The 26625-nt window shown below is 50.0% G+C and overlaps 2 protein-coding genes across 2 annotated transcripts in view; one reads left to right on the top strand and one right to left on the bottom strand.

Moving 5' to 3' along the window:
* Positions 1–5140: 5140 nt before the first annotated feature.
* Positions 5141–8479, bottom strand: SRARP (steroid receptor associated and regulated protein). Its single transcript, XM_086715779.1, has 2 exons — positions 8042–8479; positions 5141–5981 (listed from the first exon to the last, which is right to left on the bottom strand). Exons 1-2 carry the CDS (start codon positions 8121–8123, stop codon positions 5554–5556), a joined length of 510 nt encoding a protein of 169 aa, XP_086571905.1. The 5' UTR covers positions 8124–8479; the 3' UTR covers positions 5141–5553.
* A 9852-nt stretch (positions 8480–18331) lies between these two features.
* The window catches only part of ZBTB17 (zinc finger and BTB domain containing 17), a 33066-nt gene continuing 24772 nt past the window's right edge, over positions 18332–26625 (top strand). The window contains exons 1-2 of the mRNA XM_086715777.1: positions 18332–18484; positions 20789–20871. The gene's annotated coding sequence lies outside the window, so the exon portion shown is untranslated. The remainder of the gene's footprint in view (positions 18485–20788; positions 20872–26625) is intronic.

Here is a 26625-nt window from a genome sequence, read left to right as displayed (position 1 = left end):
CGCCTCGCCCCGGGGTCACCCAGAAGTCAGTGGCCGAGGTGAGATAAAGACCCAGGCCTCCAGACCCTCCAGCCAGGGCATCTCTTCCAGACCAACCCCTTCATGCCATGGCCACCTTTCCCCCCAGCCCAGAGACAACTCCCACCTCCCACATTGTACACCCCGGCCCCCCTCCCCCCTCCCCCCTCCCCCCTCCCCCCTCCCCCTCCCCCTCCCCCCTCCCCCCTCCCCAATCTGCCTGCGATCCTAGTTCCACAAAGGCAGAAGATGTCTCACTCTGCCCTCTTGCTCCCAACCCTGGCATGGGAAAGGGGCTAAGCGCGCGTTTGTTGGGTGTTTCAAAAAGCCAACGAGCCTCAGTAAATAGTGGAGGGTCGGTCGCAGACTCTGGAGCTACCTCACCTGGGTTCAAATCTTGACTCTGCTGCTTCTGACCTGTGTGACCCTGGGGGAGTCACATAGTCTCTCTGTGCCTCAGTTGCCCCATCTGTAAACGGTGCTCATAGAATCTACTTGCTAGGGGGTTTTTTCTTTTAATTTTTTTTTTTTTTTTTTGTCTATTTATTTTGAGAGAGAGAGAGAAAGAGAGGGAGAGAGGGAACATGAGTGGGAGAGGGACAGACAGAGAGGGAGACAGAGGAGATCCCAAGCAGGCTGAGAGCTAACGGCAGAGGCCACATGGGGCTCGATCTCAGAACCAGGAGATCGTGACCTGAGCTGCAACCAAGAGTTGAAACCAACCGAGCCACCCAGGCGCCCCGCTAAGGTTGTTTTGCAATGCATGTAAGGGACCCGGGACTCGTGTGTGGTGGCCGGCTGTAGCTCACAGGTGCCACACACTGAAAATGCTACCGTTACTGCGTTTAGGTTTGGATCCCGACCTCCTCAGCTTCACCCACACTGTGGCTCCGTGGAGATCGAGACTCAGGCAGGGGGTTCAGAGGAGTTGCCGGATTGCTGCAGCCTTCTGTCCATGAAAAGCAGGTAAGGGCAGAGCTAAAAGGTTCCCTGTCTGGGCCCTGGGGGTGGAGATGGCAGAGAGAAGCCTCTGGAAGCCTTAGTTTCCTCATCCCATAAGCAAAGATCAGGCACCACCCTTCCGGGGGCTGCCAGAATGCACCAGAGAGAGATGGTGTTTTTGTATAAGCTTAGTAAATGGTAAACTCTTGTTAAAATTGTGCTTGTTTGCCGAATAACAAAAACCAAGACTCCGCCCACCTGGCTTTGCCCTGAGATAACAGAGGGTCCTGAATGGGTGGTGACTTGAGTACCAGCAGGACTGGTGGTCAAGGCAGGAGTCTCCGGGCAGGGGAGGTGGATTGTTTACAGGCAGCACAGCTGAGCTACCCCACAGCTGGCCTGCGGCTCACTGTCACCAGCCAGCTGGGCCAGTCCCCAGCTCTGAGGCCTTCCAAGGCCCAGACCCAAAGACAATCTTTCATGGGAGTCTGGGGGCTACTAGACAGGGCTGCTGGCCCTAGGGAGCCCCAGAGGGGGGAGGCAGGACTGCAAATCTGCATCTTCCTTCCATTCTCTGTCCCCTCCTTCTCACACAATTTTTTTTTAAGTTTATTTTATTTATTTTGAGAGAGAGAGAGAGAGAGAGAGAGACCAAGCATGAGTGGGGTAGGGGCAGAGAGATAGAAAGAGAGAAAATCCAGGGCGCCTGGGTGGCTCAGTCGGTTGAGCGTCCGACTTCAGCTCAGGTCACAATCTCGCGGTCCTTGAGTTCGAGCCCCGCATCGGGCTCTGGGCTGATGGCTCAGAGCCTGGAGCCTGTTTCCGATTCTGTGTCTCCCTCTGTCTCTGCCCCTCCCCCATTCATGCTCTGTCTCTCTCTGTCTCAAAAATAAATAAACGTTAAGACAAAAATTAAAAAAAAAAAAGAAAAGAAAGAAAATCCACAAGCAGGCTCTACACTATTAGCACGGAGCCCAATACGGGGCTCGAACCCATGACATCAAGAGTTGGACGCTCAACTGATTGAGCCCCCCAGGCGTCCCCTTCTCACACAGTTCTTGACCACCCCCTGTTATATACTCACACTTGAAGGCACTGGGGACGCAGTGCCTAAGCATGGCCACCAACCTGGAAACACATGCATTTACTCACACTTTAACTCACTCACTGGTTCAGTGGTCTTTCATTTATTCATTCCCTCAACAGAATTTCGCTAAGCGCCTACAGTGTGGTTGGTAGGCAGAGCTCTGAGGTCAAATACCTTAATTTCAACCCTGGCTCTGCCACTTGCTAGCTGTGTGACCTCGGGCCAGTTGCTTAACCTACCTGAGCCTCAGTTTCCTCATCTGTAAAATGGGATAATGCCGCGCAGGATTGTGGGTGGCGAGACTAACTGAGCTGCTCTCCTCCACCTGTGTGTTCCACCTCAGTGAGGGCCCTGCTCACCTGCTCAGCCCCACACACTCCCTGCACACTGCCAGGCCCCAGGCTGGGTCCTCGTAAAACCGTTTGCTGCTGGAATGGATGTGAACACAGTGCCAGCCGCATGGCTCAGGGTCATGATGCTGTGGCTTATAGTCACACTCCCTGGGGTTTGGATTTGGGCTCTGCCTCTTTCTGCATCTGTAAAATGGCAATAAAAGTCATACTCACCTCTCCCAGGGGTGATGTGTGATACATATAAAAATATACACAGTCACGGGGCTCCTGGCTGGCTCAGTCAGAAGAGCTTGAGACTCTTGATCTCAGGGTTGTGAGTTCGAGCCCCACATTGAGTGGAGAGATTACTAAAAAATAAATAAACTTAAAGTAGGTATACCCATATAGTCATATAGACCAAGCGGGTGTTGGTTAGAATGAAGGTTTGGCTTCTGAAACCGTGGGCCCCACTAGGTGGCCCACCCCGGGGCCTTAGCCCCATGCCCAGCAGGTTCCAACTGTCCTCGGCCAGGAACCTATGGGGTGCCCTCGAGTCTGGTGATAGGGCGACACCTGCTGTTCCAAAGTAGGATGTGCAGCCACAGGCCCACCCTCTTCCTTGAGGGCCTCAAACTCTACCTTTGCAGCCATTTCTTTGGGTTCTTCTAATTCAGTGATTCTTAACCAGGGGAGGAGAGAGGAAGGGTAGATGTCATCCACATTACTCTGTCACCACCTCTCTAGTCTAAGTCGTCACCTCCCTTTGCCTGGATTAGGGCACAGCCTCCAAAGCTTCCCTACCTTCTGGTCCCAGCACAAAAGCTAGAGAAACTTTTTTTTTTTTTTAAGTAAATGCAACACCCAACACCCAACACGGGACTTGAACTCACGACCCTGAGATCAAGAGTTGCATTCCCAGGGCACCTAGGTGGTTCAGTCAGAAGAGTGTGTGACTCTTGATCCCAGGGTCCTGAGTTCAAGCCCCAGGATAGTTGTAGAAATTACTTACATAAATAAACTTAAAAAAAAAAAAAAAAAAGAACAGTCGCATGCTCTACTGGCCCTAGAGGAACCTTTTTTTTAAAGGTGGGTCTGGGCCCGTCACTGCTCACAGTTTCCAGTGGAACCTATCTCAGAATAAAATCTAAAGACCTCATTGTGGCCCATAAGGCATCGCGTGATATGGTCCCTGCCGCTTCTCTGGCAACTGTTTTCTGTACATATGCACACGTTGTCTGTCCCGACTGGAGAATAAGCTCCTTTAGAGGGGGCCCTGTCTGTCCTATCACTGCTCCAGTGCAGGGTCTAGCCCAGAGCCGGGCACACAGCGGGCGCCCAATAAATACTTGGTGACTGAATGAATCAATGCCCTAGCTAGACTGAATGACTCTGGTACCTTTTCCTGGAACACTCCCCATCCTGGCTCCCTTGCCTTTGTGTGGTTCACTCCACTGGTCAAATCTTAGTCTAGATATCACTTCCTGCAGGAAGCCCTCCCTGATCTCCTCTCCCCAGAATGGACTGGTCACCCTCCTCCAGCCCCAGCATTATCCTGTATACCCGTACTGTTGCACTTATCAGAAGCTATCAGTAATAGTAATAGTCACTTCCTTTCCTGGCTTCCCACCAGGCTGTGAGCTTCTGGAGGACTGAGTTATGTCTGTTCTCTCTGGATCGCCTCTGCCTAGGAGGGATTCTGCTGGGACGAGAGGCCATCAGCCCTCTGGTTAGGAGCAACCCGGGCTTGCCTGGGTGCCTATTCCAACTACACCAGTCTGTGGGGCCTGACTACACCCCTCAGCTCTTCGGACCTCACCTCCCTAATCTGTGCTGCCTCACACTGGCTCTACAAGGAGGCCGCTTCCCTGGCCTGGAGCAAATGGCCAACACACGTTTTTGTAGAAAACCGATAAAATAGCCATTGAATAGCTAAATGGACATTCAGCGATCTTAATCAGAAAGCCTTGAGCCACGCTTCCTCGGATGAGTTGATTCAGCATTTCACACATCGCTGTGCCTCTTACACCCTCACACGCGCTCCAGGGACCCCACTTCCTGCGGGGTAACACGACTGCCCTGGGAGGCGGGGACCACCTGGTCCCTTGTATCCCGAGGGGCACGTGAGGCTGGTCGCAGTAGCTGCTGAGGAAGTAACCGCTCCTGTTTGTATCTGTTCAGACATGATACCCCGTCACCTTTCTGAATACCTTCTGCCCCCCCTTGAGAAGCAGTTTCCCTTATTTCCCATTTTGGATTGCCTGGGAATTTCCCCCACCTGGTATCCATGCCTCCTGGTGACCTACAGACTTGCACGAGAGTGACTTGCCTGTAGCACTGGGACATCCTGACCCCGCTCTGGCCGGCCCTGGGATCAGATGCCAGCCAGGTGGTCCTGGGGAGTGTGGATTTTCACAGTGCTGGCTTTCTCGTCTTTTACTTAAATTATTTTTGAGAGGTAGAGACAGATCATGAGTGGAGGAGGGGCATAGAGAGAGGGAGACACAGAATGTGAAGCAGGCTCCAGGCTCTGAGCTGTCAGCTCTGAGCTGTCAGCACAGAGCCCGACGCGGGGCTCGAACTCACAGAGTGCGAGATCCCGACCTGAGCCAAAGCCAAACGCTTAACTGACTGAGCCACCCAGGCGCCCCTCCGTCTCATCTTTTAGATCACACTTTGCCACTCACGGGGTCAGAAAAGCTTTTTGCCCCAACGGCTCCCCATCCCAGCACCCCATTTCCCTTCCTACATAGTCATTAGTTCATCACTATTCAAAATCATCTTTATTTGGTTACATATTTAGCCCTTTCCCTCTCCCCCACCCGGAGGAGGAGCTCCAAGAAAGCTGTGGCATCTTCCCCAGTACTTTGCAGAGCCTGACGTGGAAGCCGCTCCATTAGAATTTGCTGTATGAATGGTCTGGTCTCTTTCCATGTGCAGGTGCCTGATCTTGCTTCTGCTGAAAGGCTCGCAAAGATAGGAAGGAGGAAGGTGGATACCCTCGAGTGTGTACTTGGTGGCTGTTTCAGATGTCCTTTGTCGATCCAATGCCCTTCCTGGGCTCAGGCACAAATGACTTCTGCTTGGCTGGGGAAGGGGGGTTGGGTTCTGGGAATTGCAGTCCCCGAGCTCGAGCCTGGTGTGCCAACCCCCTCCTTGATGGCCAGGCTCTTCCAATTAATCTGCCTGCCCACAGACACAGGAGGAGAGGGCTTTGAGCGAGCCTATGACCGTTCCCCAAGCTGAAGACCTCGAGGGCACAGACTTCAAGGGGTTTCCCTTGGCTTCAGGCGCCTCCTGCGGGACCAGTGGACTGACTGGGGAGGAATCTGGGGCCCCGGTCCCTCTGCAGGGTGGCACGGCCCCCCTGGCCTGGGCAAGGCGTCCCCTACCCAGGGGGGCCTCCTGAGTGAGGTGGGGCTGGTTTTCTCCACAGAACAAGATATAAGTCTTCATTGGCGGGGTGACGGTTCCTAGATTAGGACCAGGGGCTCGGGGCAGCACTGGGGGTGCTATCAGGGAGATCTGTCTGCCACGAGCACAGTCGATGACAAAAGTCAGGTGAGCGGGGGGGATGGCCTTATGATGGCAGCCCGGCTTCCCACCTAGAAGGAGGGAAAAGACCAAAGGTCCGTGTTAGCACAGCGGAGCGTGGTTTCCATTCACGGTTTGGTTTTCGTTCCTGGTGCCCTCCCTTAAAGGGCTTCCCTTCCCCTCCCTTCCCTCCCCTTCCCTCCCCTCCCCTCCCCTCCCCTCCCCTCCCCTCCCCTCCCCGGGTTTAACAACCCTTCCCTCGAAAGGTTGGCTGACACACAAAGACGGGAAGAGAATGGGGTCTAAAAGCTTGGATTCCTGCCCCCAGGGAGACCTGAGTTTAAATCCTGGCTTTCCCCCTATCAGCCATCTGAGTGGCTGGAGCAGAGTCCATGGCATCAGGGCTCCTGGTAACCGACTCTGATACACTGGGGGAGGGGGAGGCGTGAGGTTCTGCATTCAAAAAACATTTCTTTTTCTTTATTTAAAATTTTTTCAATGTTTATTTATTTATTTATTTTGAGAGCGAGAGAGCAGGGGAGGGGCAGAGAGAGAAGGAGACACAGAATCCGAAGCAGGCTCCAGGCTCTGAGCTGTCAGCGCGGAGCCTGACGCGGGGCTCGAACTCTCGAACTGCAAGATCATGACCAGAGTTGATGTTGGACGCCTAACCGACTCAGCCACCCAAGTGCCTATATGTAGTTATTTTAGAGAGAGAGAGAGAGAGAGAGAGAGAGAGAGAGAGACAGCAGGGAAGATTTTTGAGAGAGAGACAGAGACAGAGACAGCAGGGACGGGGCAGAGCCAGAGGGAGACAGAGAATCCCAAACAGGCTCCAAGCTGTCAGGGAAGAGCCTGGCGCAGGACTCGAACTCACTCACGAACCATGAGATCAAGACCTGAGCAGAAATTAAGAGTCGGATGCTCAACAGACTGAGCCCCCCAGCCCCCCAGGTTCTGAGTTTTTTTTTTTTTTTAACATTTTTTTTTTCAACGTTTATTTATTTTTGGGACAGAGAGAGACAGAGCATGAACGGGGGGAGAGTCAGTTAGCAGAGGCAGGCAGACGTGGTGTTTAAGGAGCAGGGATAAAACCAAAGTTGGCAAGACCTCGGAGGGGAGGAGAGGGCCAGGGCAGCAGAGAGAGAGGGAGACACAGAATCGGAAACAGGCTCCAGGCTCTGAGCTATCAGCCCAGAGCCCAACGCGGGGCTCGAACTCACGGACCGCGAGATCGTGACCTGAGCTGAAGTCGGACGCTTAACCGACTGCGCCACCCAGGCGCCCCAGTTCTGAGTTTTTAACAGGCTCCCAGGGGATGCCGGTGCTGCTGGTCCACCGACCACACTGTTTAAGTAATGAGGTCCTCAAACAGGAGGAAGGTCCTGTCACCTTTTGCAGACGAGGAAAACTGAGACTCCAGTTTGTGCAAATGCTGGTCCTCCCCTCCCAACACAACCTTGTCCTTAGCCTCAGAGCACACCAGGAACACCTGTGCTGTCGGGCCTGGGAAGGAATTCCTGCCATCTTTCTTCGGTACCCTTCCCACCCAGGTCCAGGATAAGCCCTGAGCCAATCTGCCCACTTATCAACGAAGAAAGTACCAGAGCAGCTCTCTGTGAATCCAAAGCCTGTAGTCCTTTTTTTTTAATTTTTTCAATTAATTATTTTTGAGAGACAGAGACATAGCACAAATGGGGGAGGGGGGACAGAGAGAGAGAGAGAGAGAGAGAGAGGGAGACAGAATCCGAAGCGGGCTCCAGGCTCCGAGCTGTCAGCACAGAGCCCGATGTGGGGCTCGAACCCACAAACCGCGAGATCATGACCTGAGCCGAAGTCAGACCCTTAGCCGACTGAGCCACCCAGGCACCCCTAAAGCCTGTACTCTTCTTAAACAATTAACTTTGGAGTTACTGAGACAGCAAATAAATCCATTCTCTCAACTGTATGCCCTTCATCACGACACAGGCTCAGAAGGAAGCTTACGTTCTGGTAGCTTTGCTGACACAGGAAATAAATGAAGCCCACCCATGGGTTGAGAATCCTGGCGGCTCTGGGGAGCGTATCTGCCCTCCCCAGGCCCCCTTGGCTGGTCTTTGGGAAGTGCTGACGCCCCTCCGCCATCGCTTACCTGAACTGGTCTCCACGTCTGTCTCCAGGCCCGTGACCTTGGGGCTGGCCTTTGGGTCGCTGGGGTCTTCTGAGGGGGTCATTGCTGCTTTCCACAGGGCCTGGATGGAGGAGCACTTCTCGGCGGCCTCTTCCAGGATGAGGCTCCCCACCCAAAGACCGGATCTGCAGAGTGAATTCCACCAAGAGCCACAGGAACTGGCCTGGGGCAGCTAGGGGATCGCTTTGATCAACAGGGTTATGTCAACAGAACTGCTGTTGGGTCGCTGGGAGGCTGGCCTTTTCTACCAAACAGATACTTATGTCTTTCAACTCCAGCCGCTTCCCACACGTCCTTTGTCTTAGCCTGTCCGGCGTTAAACAAGAAACATGTATTTCTCCCGATCTTAGAGGCTGGGAAGCCCCAAATCAAGATGTCCACAGATTCCGTGTTTGATGAGGACTCACTGGTTCCTAGATGGCTGTCTTCCCCACGGTGTCTTCAGGTGGCTGAAAAGACACAAGTACTCTCTGGGGTCTCTTTTATCAGGACACTAATCCTACCCTGAGGGCTTCCTCCTCGTGATCTAATCACCTCCCAAAGGCTCCACCTCCTAATACCATCACACTGGGATTAGGTTTCAAAATATGAATTTGGGGAGGACACATTCAGTCCACAGCATCCTTTAAATCAGCTGTTTTTACTGAAAAAAAATATATATCTATACTTTATTATTTTTCGAGGGAAGCATAGTTGACCTACAAGATATATATATTTAATGTTTGTTTATTTTTGAAGCTGGGGAGGGACAGACAGAGAGGGAGACACAGAATCGCAAGCCAAGCTGGCTCCAGGCTCTGAGCTGTCAGCACAGAGCCCGACGCGGGACTCAAACTCACAAACCGGGAGATCATGACCTAAGCCGAACTTGGACACTTAACTGACTGAGCCACCCAGGTGCCCCGACATAAAATATTATATTAGTTTCAGATTTGTGACACAGTGATTTGACATTTGCGCATAAGAAGAAATGCTCACCACGGTAAGTGTACTTACCGTCTGTCCATCTGTCACCGTACAAAACTATTACAATATTATCAACTACATTCCCTATGCTATACTTTTCATCGTTTTTTGTACTTCCTTTTTTTTTTAATTAAAGATTTTATTTTTTAGAGGTGCCTGACTGCCTCAGTCCGAAGAATGTGTGATTCTTGATCTCAGGGTCGTGAGTTCGAGCCCCATGTTCGGTGTAGAGATTACTTAAATAAATTAATAAAAAAATTTTTTTAATGTTTATTCTTGAGAGAGAGAGACAGAGACAGAGTGTGAGTGGGGGAGGGTCAGAGAGAGAGGAAGACAGAATCCGAAGCAGGCTCCAGGCTCCGAGCTGTCAGCCCAGAGCCCAACGACGTCTAACCGACTGAGCCACCCAGGCGCCCCATAAATAATTTTTTTTTTAATTGACTTTTTAAGTAATCTCTACACCCAATGCGGGGCTCAAATTCACAACCCTGAGATCAAGAGTAGCAGGCTCTACCGACTGAGCCAGCCGGGCAGCCCTGCTTTATAACTGGAAGTTTGTAACTCTTAATCCCCTTCACCTATTTTGCTAATTCCCCACATCCACCCCTCTGACAAGCACCAGTTTGTTCTCCGTATTTATGAGTCTGTTTCTGTTTGCTCATTTACTGGAAATCTACTTTAAAAAGAAAATTAGTATTGCTACATTAAATGGAAACAGTATCACTTCTGTACATCACAAGTAACTCTGTATGGTGTATGAATAATGGTCCCCGCAAAGGTATCCATGCCTTAGTCCCTGGAACCTGCGACCATGTGTGCTGGCACAGCAAAAAGGACTCTGCATTTGTGATTAAGGGTATTCCACTTTTAACATCAGTTCTGATGTATGTGGGTTTTCCCCCCACACCACCAATTAACTCAATTCTGACACCACCTTGCTGGACTGAGCGTCAGATCCCCCAGGTTAAGAGCTCAGTCCCACGTGACTGCCAATTTCCCCCACAGCTCAAGCCAATTGCAATTCCACATTGCCATCTGTGCTTCTGATTTATAGATCAGAGGTTCCCACAACCCCCTCCTTGGGTTGGATTTATTTGCTAGAGCTGCACACAGAAGTCAGAGAAACATTTTATTTACTAGATTACCAGTTTATTATAAAAAGATACAACTCAGGTGAAGCCAGCTGGAGGAAATGCACAGGCGGGGCACGGAAAACGGGGCGTGGAAAACTAACTGAGTGCCCCACTCTTCCCAGAATCTCCTCCATGTGTTCACCAGCCCCAAAGCTCCCTGAACCCTGTCCTTTTGGGTTTTTGGTGTTTTTTTTTTTTTTTTTTTTTTGAGCATCGTTACAGTGGTGTCATTGATTAAGTCATTGGCCATTAGTGACAGAACTCAACCTCTAGCCCCTCTCCCCTTCCAGAGATCACTGGGTGGGGCTGGAAGTTCCAACTCAAATCACTTTGTTGGTTCCCCTGGCAACCAGGCGCACCCTTAAGTGACCTAGGGGCTTTCCAAAAGTCACTTTGTTAACATAACAAAAGACACCTTTCTTGCTCTCTTTCACTAGGGCAATTCCAAAGGCCAAGAACCAGAACAGTGACTGGAATATATTTCCAGCTTATCCAAATGAGCCACCCAGGCGCCCCAATGGTGTAGTCATTTTAGAAAACCATTTGGCAGTGTGAAAACATATGTCCAAACAAAAACTTGTACGCAAATGTTTAGAGTAATAGTATTTATAACAGCAAAGGTAAGAATATATACAATAGCAAAGAAGGAAACCGCTCAAATGTCCATCAACTGATGAATGGATAAACCACGTGTGGTATATTCATACAACACAATATTTATTATTATTATCATTATTTTAAAGTTTCTTTCTTTCTTTTGAGAGAGGGAGGGAGAGGGAGGAGCAGAGAGAAAGGGTGAGAGAATTCCAGTGAGCCCTGATGAGGGCCTCAAACCCACTACCGACCGACCGCAAGATCATGACCTGAGCTGAAACCAAGAACTGGTCACTTAACCGACAGAGCCCCCCAGGTGCCCCAACGCAGTATTATTTGACTATAAAAAAAGAGTGAAGTGATGATACCTGCCACAGCAGGGATGAAGCTTGAAAACTACTTGAAAGAAACTACATGTTGTCTGATTCCATTTATATCAAATGTCCTAAATAGGCAAGGTCATCAACACAAAGTAGATTAGTGGTTGCCAAGGAGCTGGGGCGGGGGAGAGTGATTGCTAATGGGTGTAAGGGTTTCCTTTTGGGGTGATGAAAATGTTCTGAAATTAGACAGTGGTGATGGTTGCATGAGTCCGTGAATATACTAAAAACCACTGAAGTATACGCTTGCAGAAGGTGAATTGTATGGTATATGAATTAAATCTCAATAAAGTTATTATTTTTTTTTTTTTTATTTTTTTTTTTTTGCATCGTTTATTTATTTTTGGGACAGAGAGAGACAGAGCATGAACGGGTGAGGGGCAGAGAGAGAGGGAGACACAGAATCGGAAACAGGCTCCAGGCTCCGAGCCATCAGCCCAGAGCCCGACGCGGGGCTCGAACTCACGGACCGCGAGATCGTGACCTGGCTGAAGTCGGAGGCTTAACCGACCGCGCCACCCAGGCGCCCCGAAAGTTATTATTTCTTTTAAAAGGACACGAGCTCTATCCTACTTCTCTGAATGAACTATATATATTTTTTTTATTCTTTATTTTTGAGAGAGAGACAGAGGGCAAGCAGGTGGGGAACGAGAGAGAAGGAGACAGAATCTGAAGCAGGATCCAGGCTCTGAGCTGTCAGCCTGACGCAGGGCTCGAACTCATGAACCATAAGATCATGACCTGAGCCAAAGTTGGGCGCCTAAACGACTGAGCCACCCAGGCACCCCACCGAATGAACTATATTTCCAGGTAACTTTGGCCCTAGTTGATGAGGGGAAAGTTCTTGTTTACAAAAGAATTCCAGCTGGGGCACCTGGGTGGCTCAGTAGGAAAGAGCACGTGACTCTTGATCTCGGTTCCTGAGTTCAGGAGTTTAAGCCCCACATTGGGGGTAGAAGTTCCTTAAATAAATAAATAACTTTAAAAGAATCCAGCTAGTAAATGTGGAAAAGAATGATAACATCAGAAATGCATCATTTTACGACCTCTAATGAAATCATTGACTCGAATGAAGAAACTGTTACATGGGAGGTCGACGGGGAACTTTCCAAAGAAGGAATCCAGCTGCTGTCATCCAAACCTGCCACTGGTCTTAGCACCACTGAAGGGGTCTCTGATGGTGTTATGCCCAGAATTCGTGATCCCCAAAGACCACTAGGGAGCCGAGTCCGATGCAAAAGCAAAGAGCCTTTACTCGAGCTAGCTCAAGCTCAATCCCCTACCTGCACCGACGCAGCGGTGAGATACCAGGGAAAGAGAGCTTCAAAAGGACAAAGGTTTTATTGGGGCCTAGGGGCAGTTGGTGAGGTAATGGCTGTGGCCTCAGCCGATTGGCTGGGGAAGGGTCCTGGGGAAGGGTCCGAGTCCTGTTAGGCAGGTGAGGGGGGGTTACTCAAGGGGAGGAGGTGTGGTCAAGGTGAAGGACACAGAACAAGATGGAGTTGGCTGGCCCTTTCAATGGGACTCAAGAGAAGCACTCAGCAGCACCTAGGGACATGTTCTTACTAAAAATGTCGTATCCAAATCTACTCAGGCCTCTGTAGCTAATTTACAGGAAATAGGAGGAGAGACGAGGTAGTCAGATGACAGCACAAGGAAGCAAATGGAGAAATCCAGAATGTGGGACTTTCTACAGGACGTGCTTCCAAAGAATTTTCTTCTTCTCCTCCTCCTCCTCCTCCTTCTTCCTCTTCTTCTTTTAATCTTACATTGTGGAAATGTAAGATGATTTTTGAAGAGTTGCACACTGAGGGGCGCCTGGGTGGCTCAGTCCATTAAGTGTCTGACTTCCCCTCAGGTCGTGATCTCGAGGTTCATGGGTTCGAGTCCTGCGTCGGGCTGTGTGCTGACAGCTCAGAGCCTGGAGCCTGCTTCAGATTCTGTGTCTCCCTCTCTCTCTGCCCCTCCCCTGCTCGTGCTCTGTCTCTCTCTCTCTCTCAAAAATAAATAAGCACTGAAAAAAAAAGTTGCACACTGAACTATATAAGCATGGAATGACATATCTGGGTTTGCTTTATCTTATTTTATTTATTCAGAGAAAGAGAGAGAGGAAGAGAGGGGCAGAGAGGGGGCGGGGAGAGAGAGAATCCCAAGCAGGCTCTGAGTGTGGAGCCTGTCACGGGGCTTGAACTCACCAACCATGAGATCATGACTTGAGCTGAAATCAAGAGTCGGACGTTTCAACGACTGAGCCACCCAGGCACCCCTAGAGATTAGACTTCAGAGATTAAAAAAAGAAAGAAAAAGGAAAGGAAGGATATATTAGGTACCTGTAGCAAAATAACTGTTGAATCTGGATGATGGGCAGATAGAAAATAATATTTTCTCTAGATCTGTTATTTTATTTTATTATTTTACCTAGTACTTTATTGTTTTTTCCTTTCTTTTCCTTTTAAAGTAAGCTGTACACCTAACATGAGCCTCAAACTCATGATGCTGAGATTAAGGGTCACGCACTCCACCGAGTCAGCTGGATACCCTTATTTAAATTTTTTTTTTCAACGTTTATTTATTTTTGGGACAGAGAGAGACAGAGCATGAACGGGGGAGGGGCAGAGAGAGAGGGAGACACAGAATCGGAAACAGGCTCCAGGCTCTGAGCCATCAGCCCAGAGCCCGACGCGGGGCTCGAACTCACGGACCGCGAGATCGTGACCTGGCTGAAGTCGGACGCTTAACCGACTGCGCCACCCAGGAGCCCCCCCCCCCGGATACCCTTATTTAATCTAGTACTTTGTAATATTTCCAAAATGGAGATGAATTAAAACGTGTGTGTCAAGGACGTATACCAAGGATGCCTGTGAAGTGTTAAGAAAACTGCTTCATGACAAATAAGCAGAGAAAAAAAACTCATTGTGCTTACAAATTCATATACTGTTATTCAACTTGTGATTTTCAACCTGTGTGTAATCAAACTGATCAACGAAATTGTATAAACAGACATTTGTCAGTTTCTCTACAACCCTTCGAGTTTACAGCCACAAGTGTTGGTCAACCACTGAGGTTCTCCTCGTGGGCAAATGGCCCACATGTAAACAATTATTGAGCTTTGGGAGGACATTAGGGTAGGGAGTGGATGGGGTTTTGGTTGGAGACTCCAGAGATGACGAAGAGCCCTGTGTGTCCTTCGGATAGCTAAAGGGAGGGGACAGTGGAGGGGGAAGCCCCGGGTGGAGGGAGTCCCTTAGTTATTAACAGACTAAACAATCGTCCCTAATGAGGAACCAGGCAAGTCACAAGCCTTCACTCATTCCGTCAACAAGTGTATACTTAGCTCCTGCTCTCAGCCCCGTGGCCCAAATGTTTCGATCCCTTCTTGGATATTATTCTAAGGAGTTTCTGGCATCTCAGCTTCACTTAATAAAGACCACGGTTGGGTCGAGATCTCAACCAACCAACCAACGGTGCCGTTAGAACCATTCTCAGCTGTTAGGGCTGGGACAGTAAAACTCAAAAGTCTGCAATGTGCACTTATATTTATAAATCTGGCCAAACCTAATGCTATGTTCCTTCCTCCCTGACTTAGCATGTCTAAATTTCATGGACAGTCTCTAGGTTTCGGCTCATTTATTAGCTAAGGTTTGCTCTTTCTTTCTTTCTTTCTTTCTTTCTCTCTTTCATCACCTCTCTGGCTAGACCATGTGCTTGTTCCCTGGGGCACTCTGGACTGGACTCAGATCTGAGGACAAATAAAGGATGGTGATCTCGGAGAGGAATCAGCCTCTCTTTGTAAAATAACTTCCTCAGATAAGGTCAGTACGTGCTTCCCAGGGAAAGCAGGGTTAGTCTCATTCAATGGGAGGAAGGGGCTGCATCTCTCTGCAAAAGAGTTTCATTGAATTCCGAATTTGGAGAGGCGGGGCATTTAGTCATCTGTATCCACCCAAACACCCCTATTTTGACTCCTAACTGCCACTTGTTCCCATTCAATGCACTTGGCCAGGCTGTGAATACAACTTTATTGCAATTATATTACAATTCAGGAACCTACAGGATCAGCTCGAATTTTTGGTTGCATAAGCCCTGTAGCTACAAGAGAGGAGATCAAATGTTTAGAGTAGTCACGAATGGCCCTTGCTTCTCTGGTCCTGTCTTGAGCTGAGAATTTAAACCCTAATTTTTTTTTTTTGAAAGTCTTCAGTGAAATTATGAATAGCCAACCTACCCACGAGTCCTCATTATCCTCATTTTCCCCATCATGTTCAATTGCAGTAACTACTCCATCTACCAAAGCATGTCTTTATTAGGCACTTTCCCCCAGGCAACAATACTTATTGTGATAAGTGATAACTTCTGTAACTATTTTTTCCCCTGCACAAAATAGGCTAGATTTGCATCACCTTCAAATCTAATGCCCTGACCCCTTGGGGGTCAGTTTCCTGCAGAAATAGAAACCTTGCTGGGCTTTCTCTTTAAACTTTTTATTTTGGGGGCGCCTGGGTGGCGCAGTCGGTTAAGCGTCCGACTTCAGCCAGGTCACGATCTCACGGTCCGTGAGTTCGAGCCAGGCGTCGGGCTCTGGGCTGATGGCTCAGAGCCTGGAGCCTGTTTCGGATTCTGTGTCTCCCCCTCTCTCTCTGCCCCTCCCCCGTTCATGCTCTGTCTCTCTCCCAAAAACAAATAAACGTTGAAAAAAAAAAAATTTAAACTTTTTATTTTGAAAAACAAACAAACAAAAAAAAGAATGTAGGTTCACATGCAATCTTAAGAAACAATACAGAGCAATGCCACCACCTCCTTCTTTACCCAGTTACCCCCACGCTAACATCTTGCAAAACTATAGAACACTATCTCGACCAGGATATTTACATGGATACAGTCAAGGTGCCCAACATTTCCATCACTACAAGGATCCCTCATGTTGTCTCTAGTCTTCCTTTAACCTAAAAGGGATTCGATACAGAAAATTAAGTGTTTATAACATTATTGGAGGGGCTGAAAGAATGGTCTCTAGACCGGTCCCCTAGTAATGGCTCTCAGAACACCATGGAACTCACCAGTCAGACGCTTTTACTTCTGCCACAGTCAGGAAAGTGAGGAATCAAGAAGCCACCACTGAGATTATTGCATTCAACAGATCACCAGCAGGAATCCACGGATCTAGATTTGGGACTAGAAGCTGGTTCCTGGGCGCTGGAATGCTGAGTTTGGCTGTCACCATCTCACAGATGGCTTCTGAACACTAGTGGAGCTGGAGACTGGCCACCATGCACTGTTGAAGACCCTCACACGTGCATGACCTTGCTTGCCAGCCGCAATGAGCTAACATCGGTAGGACAGTTCTTACCAACTTGCAGAACTCATCTGTATCTGGAATTCTAACTGCAACTGAGTGTGGGAAATGGTATTTGAACTTTTTCGATTCTGGAAGGAGTGGGTGGACTATACCCAGCACAGATGGACACAGAGGTAGGTCTGTGTCCTTCGTATTGGGAGCACAAGAGGGGTCCTATCAGATTTGCTATGATTTTCTTTAAAAGAAAGAGTGAAGTCAACCTGCTACTGAGTCCTTTTGGTTTTCCTAGTTGTTGTGAAGGGAGGAGTGGTGACTTGGCTGACCCATGTTTGCTGAAGCTCCTTTTCAGGCTAGCCATCATGAATTTGTAGGTAACAGTCTGTCCCTTTGGGTACTTCCTCCAGCTGTGCTTGGCTGTGGGTGCAATCAAAGAGTAAAGGAGAAGCTGGATTTACTGAGGGTTGGAAAGCTTACCAAACCTGATGAGGGAGTGTGGGGCAAGCTGAGGGCAAAGTACAGGCTAACAGCACCCCCCACGCCCACCCCGGTTGAACATTCATGTGTGATGTTTCTGGGACACTCCTGGCTACCCAAAACCAAAGGAAAACAGTTCAAGTGCTTGCCATGGTGATGTGGGAAACTAAGGCAAGTGAAAAATCAAATTCCTAATTTAATAGGCCTATAGCCCACTGACAAGTCCTTGAAACAAGCAGAGTGACCTCCCTCTAGGATCCCGGCTGCCTCGATGATGACACTTTGCTAGGGGCAAAAGAGAATCTTAACATCATCCCAACCTTGAGGATCCTGTAAGTCTACTTCCTTTATCTCAACTGCTCCAAGATACATGCTGGCAATCGGACTCCAAGCTTATGGCCCCCTGATATACATCTGAAGGGTCTCATGACTAAGGTTTTATTAAATGGTAATAAATGGCATTTCCCTATCAACCGCTAGCCCCTCAAGGTCCCGGAAAACTTGCTTACAAAAATACCTTAGAGACTCACTCTATCCCTGACCGCCCCCCCCCCCCCCAACCTGAGGGTATATAATGAGTTACCCGTCAGGACCCCGGTGCAGCTCTTCCTGCCCACGGGTCCAGTCCCCGTGTTTTAATAAAATCACCTTTTTGCACCAAAGATGTCTTCAATAATTCTTTCTTGGCTGTTGGCTCCGGACCACCCCACCATCACCCCAAAACCTCATCAAAACCCATACAACAAAAAGGCAAGGGAGCAAAGGCGTTCAGGATGGTGACAAGAGTGTGGTTAACATTCACGGGAAATCAACAGGATCAGAAGTGAAGAAAGGAGAGAGCCCGCGAACTGTGAGGAAATAGAGAAGTCAATGGCCTAGAGGTGCTTTAAAGTTGGAAAGAGGCCAGAGAAGGACTGTTCACGTCTGCAGACACTTTTTTTGTTTCTAGCACCCTCATTCACACCCAGGCTAATCCTGGCTCTGCCCTAAATAGAGAACGGGGTAATGATTGGCTCAGAAGGTAGAAAAACATAAATGGGGATCTGCTGCTTTGGAGCCACACAACTGGTTCACATCTCTGCTCCACCACTTGTAAGATACGTGACAATGGGCAATTCGTTCAACCTTCCTGGGCCTCCGTTTTCTCTTCTTCAAAAGGGGGAGAAAAAAGCCTAACCCCACGGTTAGTGAGAAGATTTAAGGAGATCATGCGCGTAAAGCGCTTAACAGTGCCTGGCACACAGTAAGCGCTGAACGCAGAGAAGCTGTTACTGTTATGTTTGGAACAGAAAACCAAGGAAGGGTTACAATGAGGACAATTCTAAGTGCCGAAGTACTGCGCGATACAGAACTTCTGGGCAGGTAGGCGCATGCGCCTGTCGGCGGTCCTCGGCCGGCGCGGGCGCTGCGCATGCGCCGGAAGTTGCAGCCGGGAAGCCGGCGAGGTCGGTTCCGCCCGACTCTGACATGGCGGCGCCCTTTGTCTGCTCTGAAGTGCCGTCCCCGGCCTTCTCGCGGCCGTGATGCACCTCCCTCTACGGTGGGGTCCGGGACATGGCAGGTGAGGGCCAGCAGACGCCCGGGGCCCGGGGAGTCCCGGGAGCCGAGCGGAGGCGGTGAAGGATGGGGCGCAGCGGGACGCCGGGGACGGTTGTGTGGGGGAGGGGAGGGAAGTGGAATGGGAAGGGAACCGGGATTGGGGGGTGACCCCGCGGGGCAAGGGGGTGCGGGGCAGCCGCCAGGCGAGCGAGCGCTGAGGGGGCGAGCGGACCGGCAGTTCCCGCGAGGGAGCGCGAATCGCCTCCCGGCTTGGGTGACACCCCGGCTGGTAGCATCTCCGCCCCCGCCGCCCGGCTGTCACCGTCCCTTGACCTCGCGCGCCGTGGCGGGTGGTCGTTTTGCGGCCGCAGCGTGGCGCGGTGTCGGGGCAGCTCGCGTCGGCGCGTCGGGGGCAGGAGGGCACGGGCTTGCCGGACCAGGAGGTGTTGGCAGAGTGGGAGGTCCACACTGCCCCTGTACAGGATTATTTCATTCATTCCTTCCTTCCACCCGCGGCGGCTAGGCACCTGATAGGTTGTGAGGCTAGAGCGAGTGCACCCGACAGACTTGATCCTGGTGGAGTGGTTGAAAGTGTGAACTGTGGAGCCAGGCAGCCGGGGTTTGGATCCGGACTCGGTGCTTGCGGACTGTCCTGAAACACGTGAGGTTCTCGCTGTCTGCCCCGGTTTCCTCATCCTTAAAGCAGAGATGGTAATAAAACCTGCCCCCTAAGGTTGTTCTAAAGATTAAATAAGGTAACAGGTGCAAGGTGTGGAGAACCCTTCCTAGCATAACGTAAATGCTGTGTGTGTGTGTTGCTGTGACTGTTCGTTTCGTGGTCATCCCCCAGAGCTCAGAGACTCATGTGGGAGCCGTGGACATAAATACGTGGTTCTGAAACTGCCCTGAAGGAAGAAAAGCATAAAAGTTCTCCTTGCTCGGGAAACAGCGTAGAGGCACCTCACTCAGTCTAGGCAGATCGAGGGAGGCTTTCTCTCCCCAGGAGCCTGAGACCTAACGGATGCAAGAAAAGGGGGAGGATTCTCACCTGAAGACGGGAGTTTGTGAGAAAGTTTAGGGGCTACTGGCATAACTGAATTGAGTTCTCTGCCCTAGAGACAGAGACAAGAGGTAGGACTAAAGCAGGCTGTGGCCTGGTCCTGTGGGACCTTGTGAACCTAGTTAAGGGCTTTTAAGTTCTAGGTTAATGGAAAGCCATGTAAGAATCAGATGTGTGGATTAGAAAGATCACCTGTTTATGTGGAGGAGGCGTTAAAGGGAGCAGGCCTGGAGACCCGTTAAGAGGCTGCTAGAAGAATCCAGGTGAGAAATGAGGGTGGTTTTGAGTTAGGTTAGAGGCAGAGGGTGGGGAGAGAGGTTTTGGAGAACTGGCAAAACTCGGTGGTTACGTAGATGAGCAAGGAGAACTTTTATGCTTTTCTTCCTTCAGGGCAGTATCAGAATCACGTATTTGTGTCTGTGGCTCCTAGGGGCAGAGAGGTGTCGGGACTGACCTCACACTTGTGACCCACAGGTGGTGGTGCCACTCAGTGTGATAGGGAACAGGACGGGGAGTAGCTGTGAGAAGGGAAGATACGTTTAGTTTTGAACACGTTGAAAGCAGGTGCCTGTGGAACAGTCAAGTGGGACTATACAGTGGCGAGCTAGAAGTCGTCCTCCATCAAAAGTCACTAAGGTTGTGGGAGTGGGTGTGCTCACCGAGGGCAAGGGTATATTTCATGGGAAAGCAAGAGTGTCTGAGACCCCCTGGAGGGATGCTAATGCTGTAGCAATGCGGTAACTTGGGCACAGCCTTGTCGCTCTTGCTTTTCAGCATTGTGTTATGTCTTTCTGGTAAGCAGGGGTGTGTGAGGGCTGGGAGAGGGTTTACTCATCTTTGTGTCCCGGGTGGCCGGCACAGGATCCGGTACGCAGCAGGCCGATAATGATCCGAACGAACTTGTACTGAGGACTGACTTTGGGCTCTGAATTTGCCTGTGTTTCATGGATGAGTGAAAAAGGGCGGCTTTTTTTTTTTAATTTTTTTTTCAACGTTTATTTATTTTTGGGACAGAGAGAGACAGAGCATGAACGGGGGAGGGGCAGAGAGAGAGGGAGACACAGAATCCGAAACAGGCTCCAGGCTCTGAGCCGTCAGCCCAGAGCCTGACGCGGGGCTCGAACTCCCGGACCGCGAGATCGTGACCTGGCTGAAGTCGGACGCTTAACCGACTGCGCCACCCAGGCGCCCCAAAAGGGCAGCTTTAAGGGAGCAGGTGCCTTGCAGGTTCTCATCCGATTTTCTGCTTGGGTGTCTTTGATTCAGGTGATGAGCTGGAGGAGGAGAGCCAAGCTGGAGTTTACGCAAACTGTCAGAAAAGAGTAGCCTGGGCTCCTTGGAAATCTGAGGTATGTCGGTAATGCTCAAGGATGAAACAAACCAGAAGGTCAGCTCGCTTGTCCTTCTCCTCTAGGCTCAGCGCGATTCAAGTCACCCTTTCAAGGCAGCTTTTTCTGTCAAGCTATACAGTGAGGACAGTATGTGAGTGTGGCTGGGAGATTGTTGCTGTCATTATTCGTGGTTTACCAATGAAGACCAGACTAGGTTAATCACTGGGCAAATGCTCACACCTTGTTTTAATCAAATACAGCCTAACATGCTCCAGCCAAGCAATCCCAAAATACAGTGGCTGAAACAAACTCGAAATTTACTCCTCTCCTCTTGATAATCTAGAAGTCGGCAGTCCAGAGTTGGTAGGGCATCCTGCTCTGTTCTGTGAAGTATCTGGAAATGGGGTTCTAGTGATCATGTGGGCTCTCCTTGCTCAAACCCAGATCTCCGTCTCCTGGTCCAAGCTGGCCACTCCAGCCCCTGCCATTATTGTCTGCACCCCATCTGGCAGACAGAGTGGGGAGTACATGTTCATTCCTTTTAAGGTTCTAATGTTTAAAGATCTGTATTCTTGTACAGCATGTCCCCAAACATAAGCATCTGGTGTACAACCAAAGAACGAATCATGACTGTCCCAAAGCTGGAGGGAAAGCTGGCTAAGGGAGCCTGCTTGGTCCCTGTGTGACTGGATTGCTGACCCTGGGGCTTGGGCCCAGCCTGAGGGAACGTCCCCTGTATTGGTGACAGAGGGCTGGGCGTTCTCCCCAAGGCAGACTGCTCTGGCTTCAGGTGGGTTGACATGCTTGGGCACAGGGAGTCCTGGCTTGTTAATGCATTCAGCGCTTCCTGTGCCCAGCAGGTCAGACGCCATGCCAGGTGCTAGCTAGGGAAGACTGGATCCTGGGAGCAAGGAGCTCTTAGCCGTGTGGGTAATCACCATACAACACAAGGAACACTACGGGGGTCTATTCTCAAGTGTGAGGCGATCCAGGGGAAAGATGACTGATGGTGGAAGGCTCTGCTGAGATTGGGGGGGGGAGATCCAGACTGAACAACGTGTTTGGATTGACATTTGTGAAGCTCCCCTCGTAGGCCGTGAGGACCCTGGTGTTAGGTGTGAATCTCTGTTTAGTGGCTCTGTATCCTGAGGGCCAGTTATGTCACTGCTGTGCCTCAGTTTCCTCCTCTGTCAGATAGGGATAACAGTACCTACATCACAGAATTGTTTTGAGAATTCCCTGTGGGGAAGCCGGGTTGTGTCCTCGCTCAAGGCAGGAATTATCCCGATTGTCCAGAGGGGATCAGCGACCGCTCTGGGAGTTCTGCCAAGCTCTCTGATTAAAGGGGTCCATCTGTGGATTCTCAGAGACCGTACTCTGAATGGTCTGGCGAGGGGTCCTTTGGGAAGGGAAGGATTGCCTCTGCCTGTTGAATTCCCATAAGCTCAAATGCTGCTGGGAAGCCTTCTCTGGGCCCTGCCCGGTCACCCACCCCAGCTGAGGGTAGAGCTCCTCCTCTGTTGATTTCTTAGCATCCTGCACTGATGTCTCAGTGCATTCCTACCTCACGGGATAATCCTAGGTTTCTCCGTCTCCCCGTTGGCCCATTGGCATCGTGCAGGCGGGGACGGGGCTTGTTTCTTCTGGTCCCCGGCACGTAGCTGGTGCTCAGTAGACATGCTTGGGTGGATGAATGATCAGCCTTGGCTGGCTAGGGAGGAACCAGCAGTCAGGTTGGAGAGAACCCCGGCGTGATGTGGGGTTGGCCTGCTATTGATTGAAGACAGGAGAAACCTGACGGTTTATTTGGTATCTGGCTGGAGTAGGGGTGTAAAATAAAATGGTGACCTGTGAGATTTGACAGTTTAGGTCAGAAGACAGTTCCTCTGTCTTTTTCTAGTAGAGCATGGTTTCTCAACTTTGATTTTTTTTTTCAATTTTTATTTTATTTTATTTTTTTTTTAAATTTTTTTTTTTCAATGTTTTTTATTTTTGAGACAGAGAGAGACAGAGCATGAACGGGGGAGGGGCAGAGAGAGAGGGAAACACAGAATCGGAAACAGGCTCCAGGCTCTGAGCCATCAGCCCAGAGCCTGACGCGGGGCTCGAACTCACGGACCGCGAGATCGTGACCTGGCTGAAGTCGGACGCCCAACCGACTGCGCCACCCAGGCGCCCCCCAATTTTTATTTTTTAACGTTCCTTTATTTTTGAGAGTGAGAGAGACAGAGTGCAAGTGGGGGAGGGGCAGAGAGAAAGGGAAACACAGAATTGTTTCCCTGAAGCGGGCTCTAGGCTCCCAGCTGTCAGCACAGAGCCTGACATGGGGCTCAAACTCACCACAAGATTCACGCCCTGAGCCGAAGTCGGATGTTTAACCGACGAAGTCGCCCAGGCAGCCCCTTCTCAATCTTGGTGTTATCGACATTCAGAGCTGCGTAAATCTTTGTTGTGAGCTGTCCTGTGCACTTCGGGATGGTTCTAGCATCCCTGGTCTCCACCCATAGATGCCTGTAATACTCACCTACCTCACCAGCTGTGACGATGAAACGTGACTCCGGACATTGCCAGACATCTCCTGGGGCCAGATGGTCTCCCGCTAGAAGCCTGCAGTGTAGGGTACTGGTTAGAAGTCAGACATACCTGGACTCTTACTCGTTCTTATACCCACTAGATGTGCCTCTGGGCAAAATACTTGGTCTCTCCAAGCCTCAGTTTCTTCCGTTGTAAAATGGGGATACTGATGACCTCACACATAACTTTATTGGCTGGAATTATTGATGAGGTGATGAATGTGAAATGCTTAGTCGGGTCCCTGACTCCATAATTGGTAACTGGTGTTATTATGTGTTAGTTAGGAGAAGAGGACCCTTGAGAGGGTCAAAAAAGAGCGTGCACAGTTGAGGAAGAAGAAAAATGTTTGGTATAGGAATACGTATAAGGTACAAAAGTCAGAAGGTTCCGAAGAATGCCTTGTGGGGAGGCGAGTCACCCTTCCATACCTGACCCAGTTCCCCTCCCAGAGAACTGTTAATGGTATCTGTGGATCCTTCCAGAGCTATTCCATGCATGTATATGTCTCTGTGTGTATCTAGGGAGGACCATTTTGTAAGCGTCGAGTGGTTTGATTTTGTTTAGACACTGAGCTCCTGCGTGTAGAAGGGCAGCCTCTGTGGGCGGGGCTTCAGGGTTTTACTAGTTTGCCACATAAAAGACCCGGTGGCTCACTCTTTACCGTCCTGAAATTCCTCGAAGGATGGTGCTTGCGCGGGTGGTCACCAAAGGGAGGGACCCAGCCCGAGAGAAAATGAAAAACTCCAGATACGTTTGTGTGCACAAAGCATGTTGTCCTGGAGACCACTCCCTCCTTCCTTTGCTGGCCACGGTTTCTAAATGACTGAAACAACAGAGGTCAAAGCGTAAGCGTTTGCTGAGCGGTTTCCGCACTTGCTGCGGATGTGTGCGCTGTCGGCACAGGTACCCGGCCCTCTCGTGGGTCCCCCTGCCACCAGTAGCTACCCATCCGAGGGCCAGTGAAAGTAGACCTCCGGGCTGTAATCGCCACGGATTCGTGCAGAAAACCGGGGCTTGGGCTCTGGGCTCGGGGAGTCAAGCCTGCTTGTCAGGAACTGGAGAGATGTAAGCCTTGAACTTCCAAGGAAAGAAGCAGAGGGCCGGGTGAGAAGCGGGAGTTGCTCAGTCCTGTCTAAACAGCCGCCTGCGGAGGCGAAAGCAGGTGCAGTGGGTTCCTGGTAACATCAGAAGCCTCCTCTGACATCTTGACGACTGCAGCTGACACTGCCGTGTGACAAAAGGGGGGCCGTTGAGAGTAGATCCTGTGAGCCCTCATCACAGGAGAAAATTGTTTTCCTTTTCTTTCTTTCTTTTTTTTTAAGTTTATTTACTTATTTTGAGAGAGAGAGAGCATGAGCAGGGGAGGGGCGGAGAGAGAGAGGGAGGGAGGGAGAGAGAGAGAGAATCCCAAGCAGGCTCCACACTGTCAGCACAGAGCCCAACTCAGGGCTTGAACTCACAAACTGGGAGATCATGACCTGAGCCGAAACCAAGAGTCAGCCCCTTAGCCAACTGAGCCACCCAGGTGCCCCTCTTTATTTTTCTTGTATCTCTGTGAGAAGGAGGATGTCAGCTGCACCTGTTGTGATCACACGTCACCATATATGGCAACTCAGACGAGCTGTACACGTTAAACTTACCCAGTGATGTATGTCAATTATTTCTCAGTAAAGCTGGAACCCACCCCCACCCCCCAAAAAAAAGAAAGAAAAAGCACTCAGCTTTTGTCATAAGAGGTCTGGCAGTAGAACCTGTTCCCCCCACCCCACCCACACCACTTCCTATGCTGGAACTGTTATTAATCAAAGCAGCCACTTTCCTGTCCCGAATGGGAGGCGCTGGTGCCCAGCGGGAAGCTGTTTCTCCAGGTGCTCCGAGCCTGGTGTGCAGCACGTCCCATTTCGGTAGTCTTGGCAGTGGGGGGCCCCGGTCAGGGACTTTCCTGGTTTACTGTAACTCAGCTGCCCAAGTTCATGCCTCGAAACATTGTTTAGGGGCGCCCGGGTGTCTCGGTTAAGCGTCTGACTCTTGGTTTCGGTTCAGGTCACGATCTCACGGTTTGTGGGTTTGAGCCTTGCATGGGGCTCTGTGCTGGCAGTGTGGAGCCTGCTTGGGATTCTCTCTCTTCCCCTCTGTTTCTCTCTGCCGTTCCCCTGCTCGCCCTCTCTTTCCCTCTCTCAAAATAAATAAAATAAAAAAACCAAAAACATTGTTTAAAGTCAGAAAGAACATTGTTTAATTTTGTAAGTTGTTTTTTGTTAAATATTGAGTAGATACAAAGAAATATATACAGCATAAAGAATAGATACAAAGAAACCCATGTACCCATGGCTCAGTTTACAAATAAGAATGTTACCGTTTGTTACCTTTGGAACACCCCTCCCTGATCCTATCCTGTCCTGCCCCCGCCCCCAGCTCATCACAGTTTTGCTTTTATCATTCTCTTTACAGTTTCAACCACGTGTGTTTGTATTGCTAAACAATGTGTTGTCTCATTTTGCATGTTTTTGTTTTGTTTTTATTATTATTTTTTTTTGAGAGAGAGTGCGTGCACATGAGCAGGGGAGGGGCAGAGAGAGAGGGAGATGTGCTCGGACCTGGAGCCTGTCTGAGCTTGCAGCACCGAGCCCGACGCGGGGCTCAAACTCACCAACTGTGAGATCGTGACCTGAGTCGAAGTCCGACACTCAACCGAATGAGCCACCCAGGCACCCCTCATTTTGCATGTTTTGAACTCAATATAATCATGTTGTTTTCTTTAGTTTCTTAAATTGTTGGCTTAATATGGGTTCTTGAGAGTGATGCATGTTGCCTGTAGTTGTATTTCACTTTCACGGATAAAGTTCCCTTGCAGGAGAATTTACTTATCCTTTCTCTTGCTAGCGGACTTCTGGGTTGTTGAGTATTTTGCTGAGACGGTGTTGCTGTGAGCATTCCCGGCCCCCACGTGCAGCTTCTGCAGGGTGCACCCTCGGGAGTGTGGCTGAATCTCAGGGTGTGTGACCTTCAGCCCAACCAAATAATGCCTAACGTTTCCCAAGTGCCTTCCCCCGTTTACAGTTCAACTGAAAATTTTGTTTGTTTCACATCCTCCCAACTCTGGTTTTATTAGGCTCTAAAATTTTTCGTAATCTGGGGCACCTGGGTGGCTCAGTGGGTTAAGCAACTAACTGACTTCAGCTCAGGCCATGATCTCAC

Source organism: Puma concolor, chromosome C1 (genome assembly GCF_028749965.1).
Source record: "Puma concolor isolate L17-30 chromosome C1, mPumCon1.1.hap2, whole genome shotgun sequence".
In the NCBI taxonomy this organism is placed as follows: domain Eukaryota; kingdom Metazoa; phylum Chordata; class Mammalia; order Carnivora; family Felidae; genus Puma; species Puma concolor.
Note: the sequence above shows the minus strand (reverse complement) of the source record. Positions and strands in the feature narration are given on the sequence as shown.

What these genes read in the sequence shown, in the direction of transcription:
- SRARP (XM_086715779.1), bottom strand. Translation starts at nt 8,123, where the DNA reads ATGACCCCCTCAGAAGACCCCAGCGACCCAAAGGCCAGCCCCAAGGTC. An exon ending in AGACGTGGAGACCAGTTCAG is followed by an intron (nt 5,982 to 8,041) that starts GTAAGCGATGGC and finishes CCCTCCTTCTAG; the next exon opens with GTGGGAAGCCGGGCTGCCAT.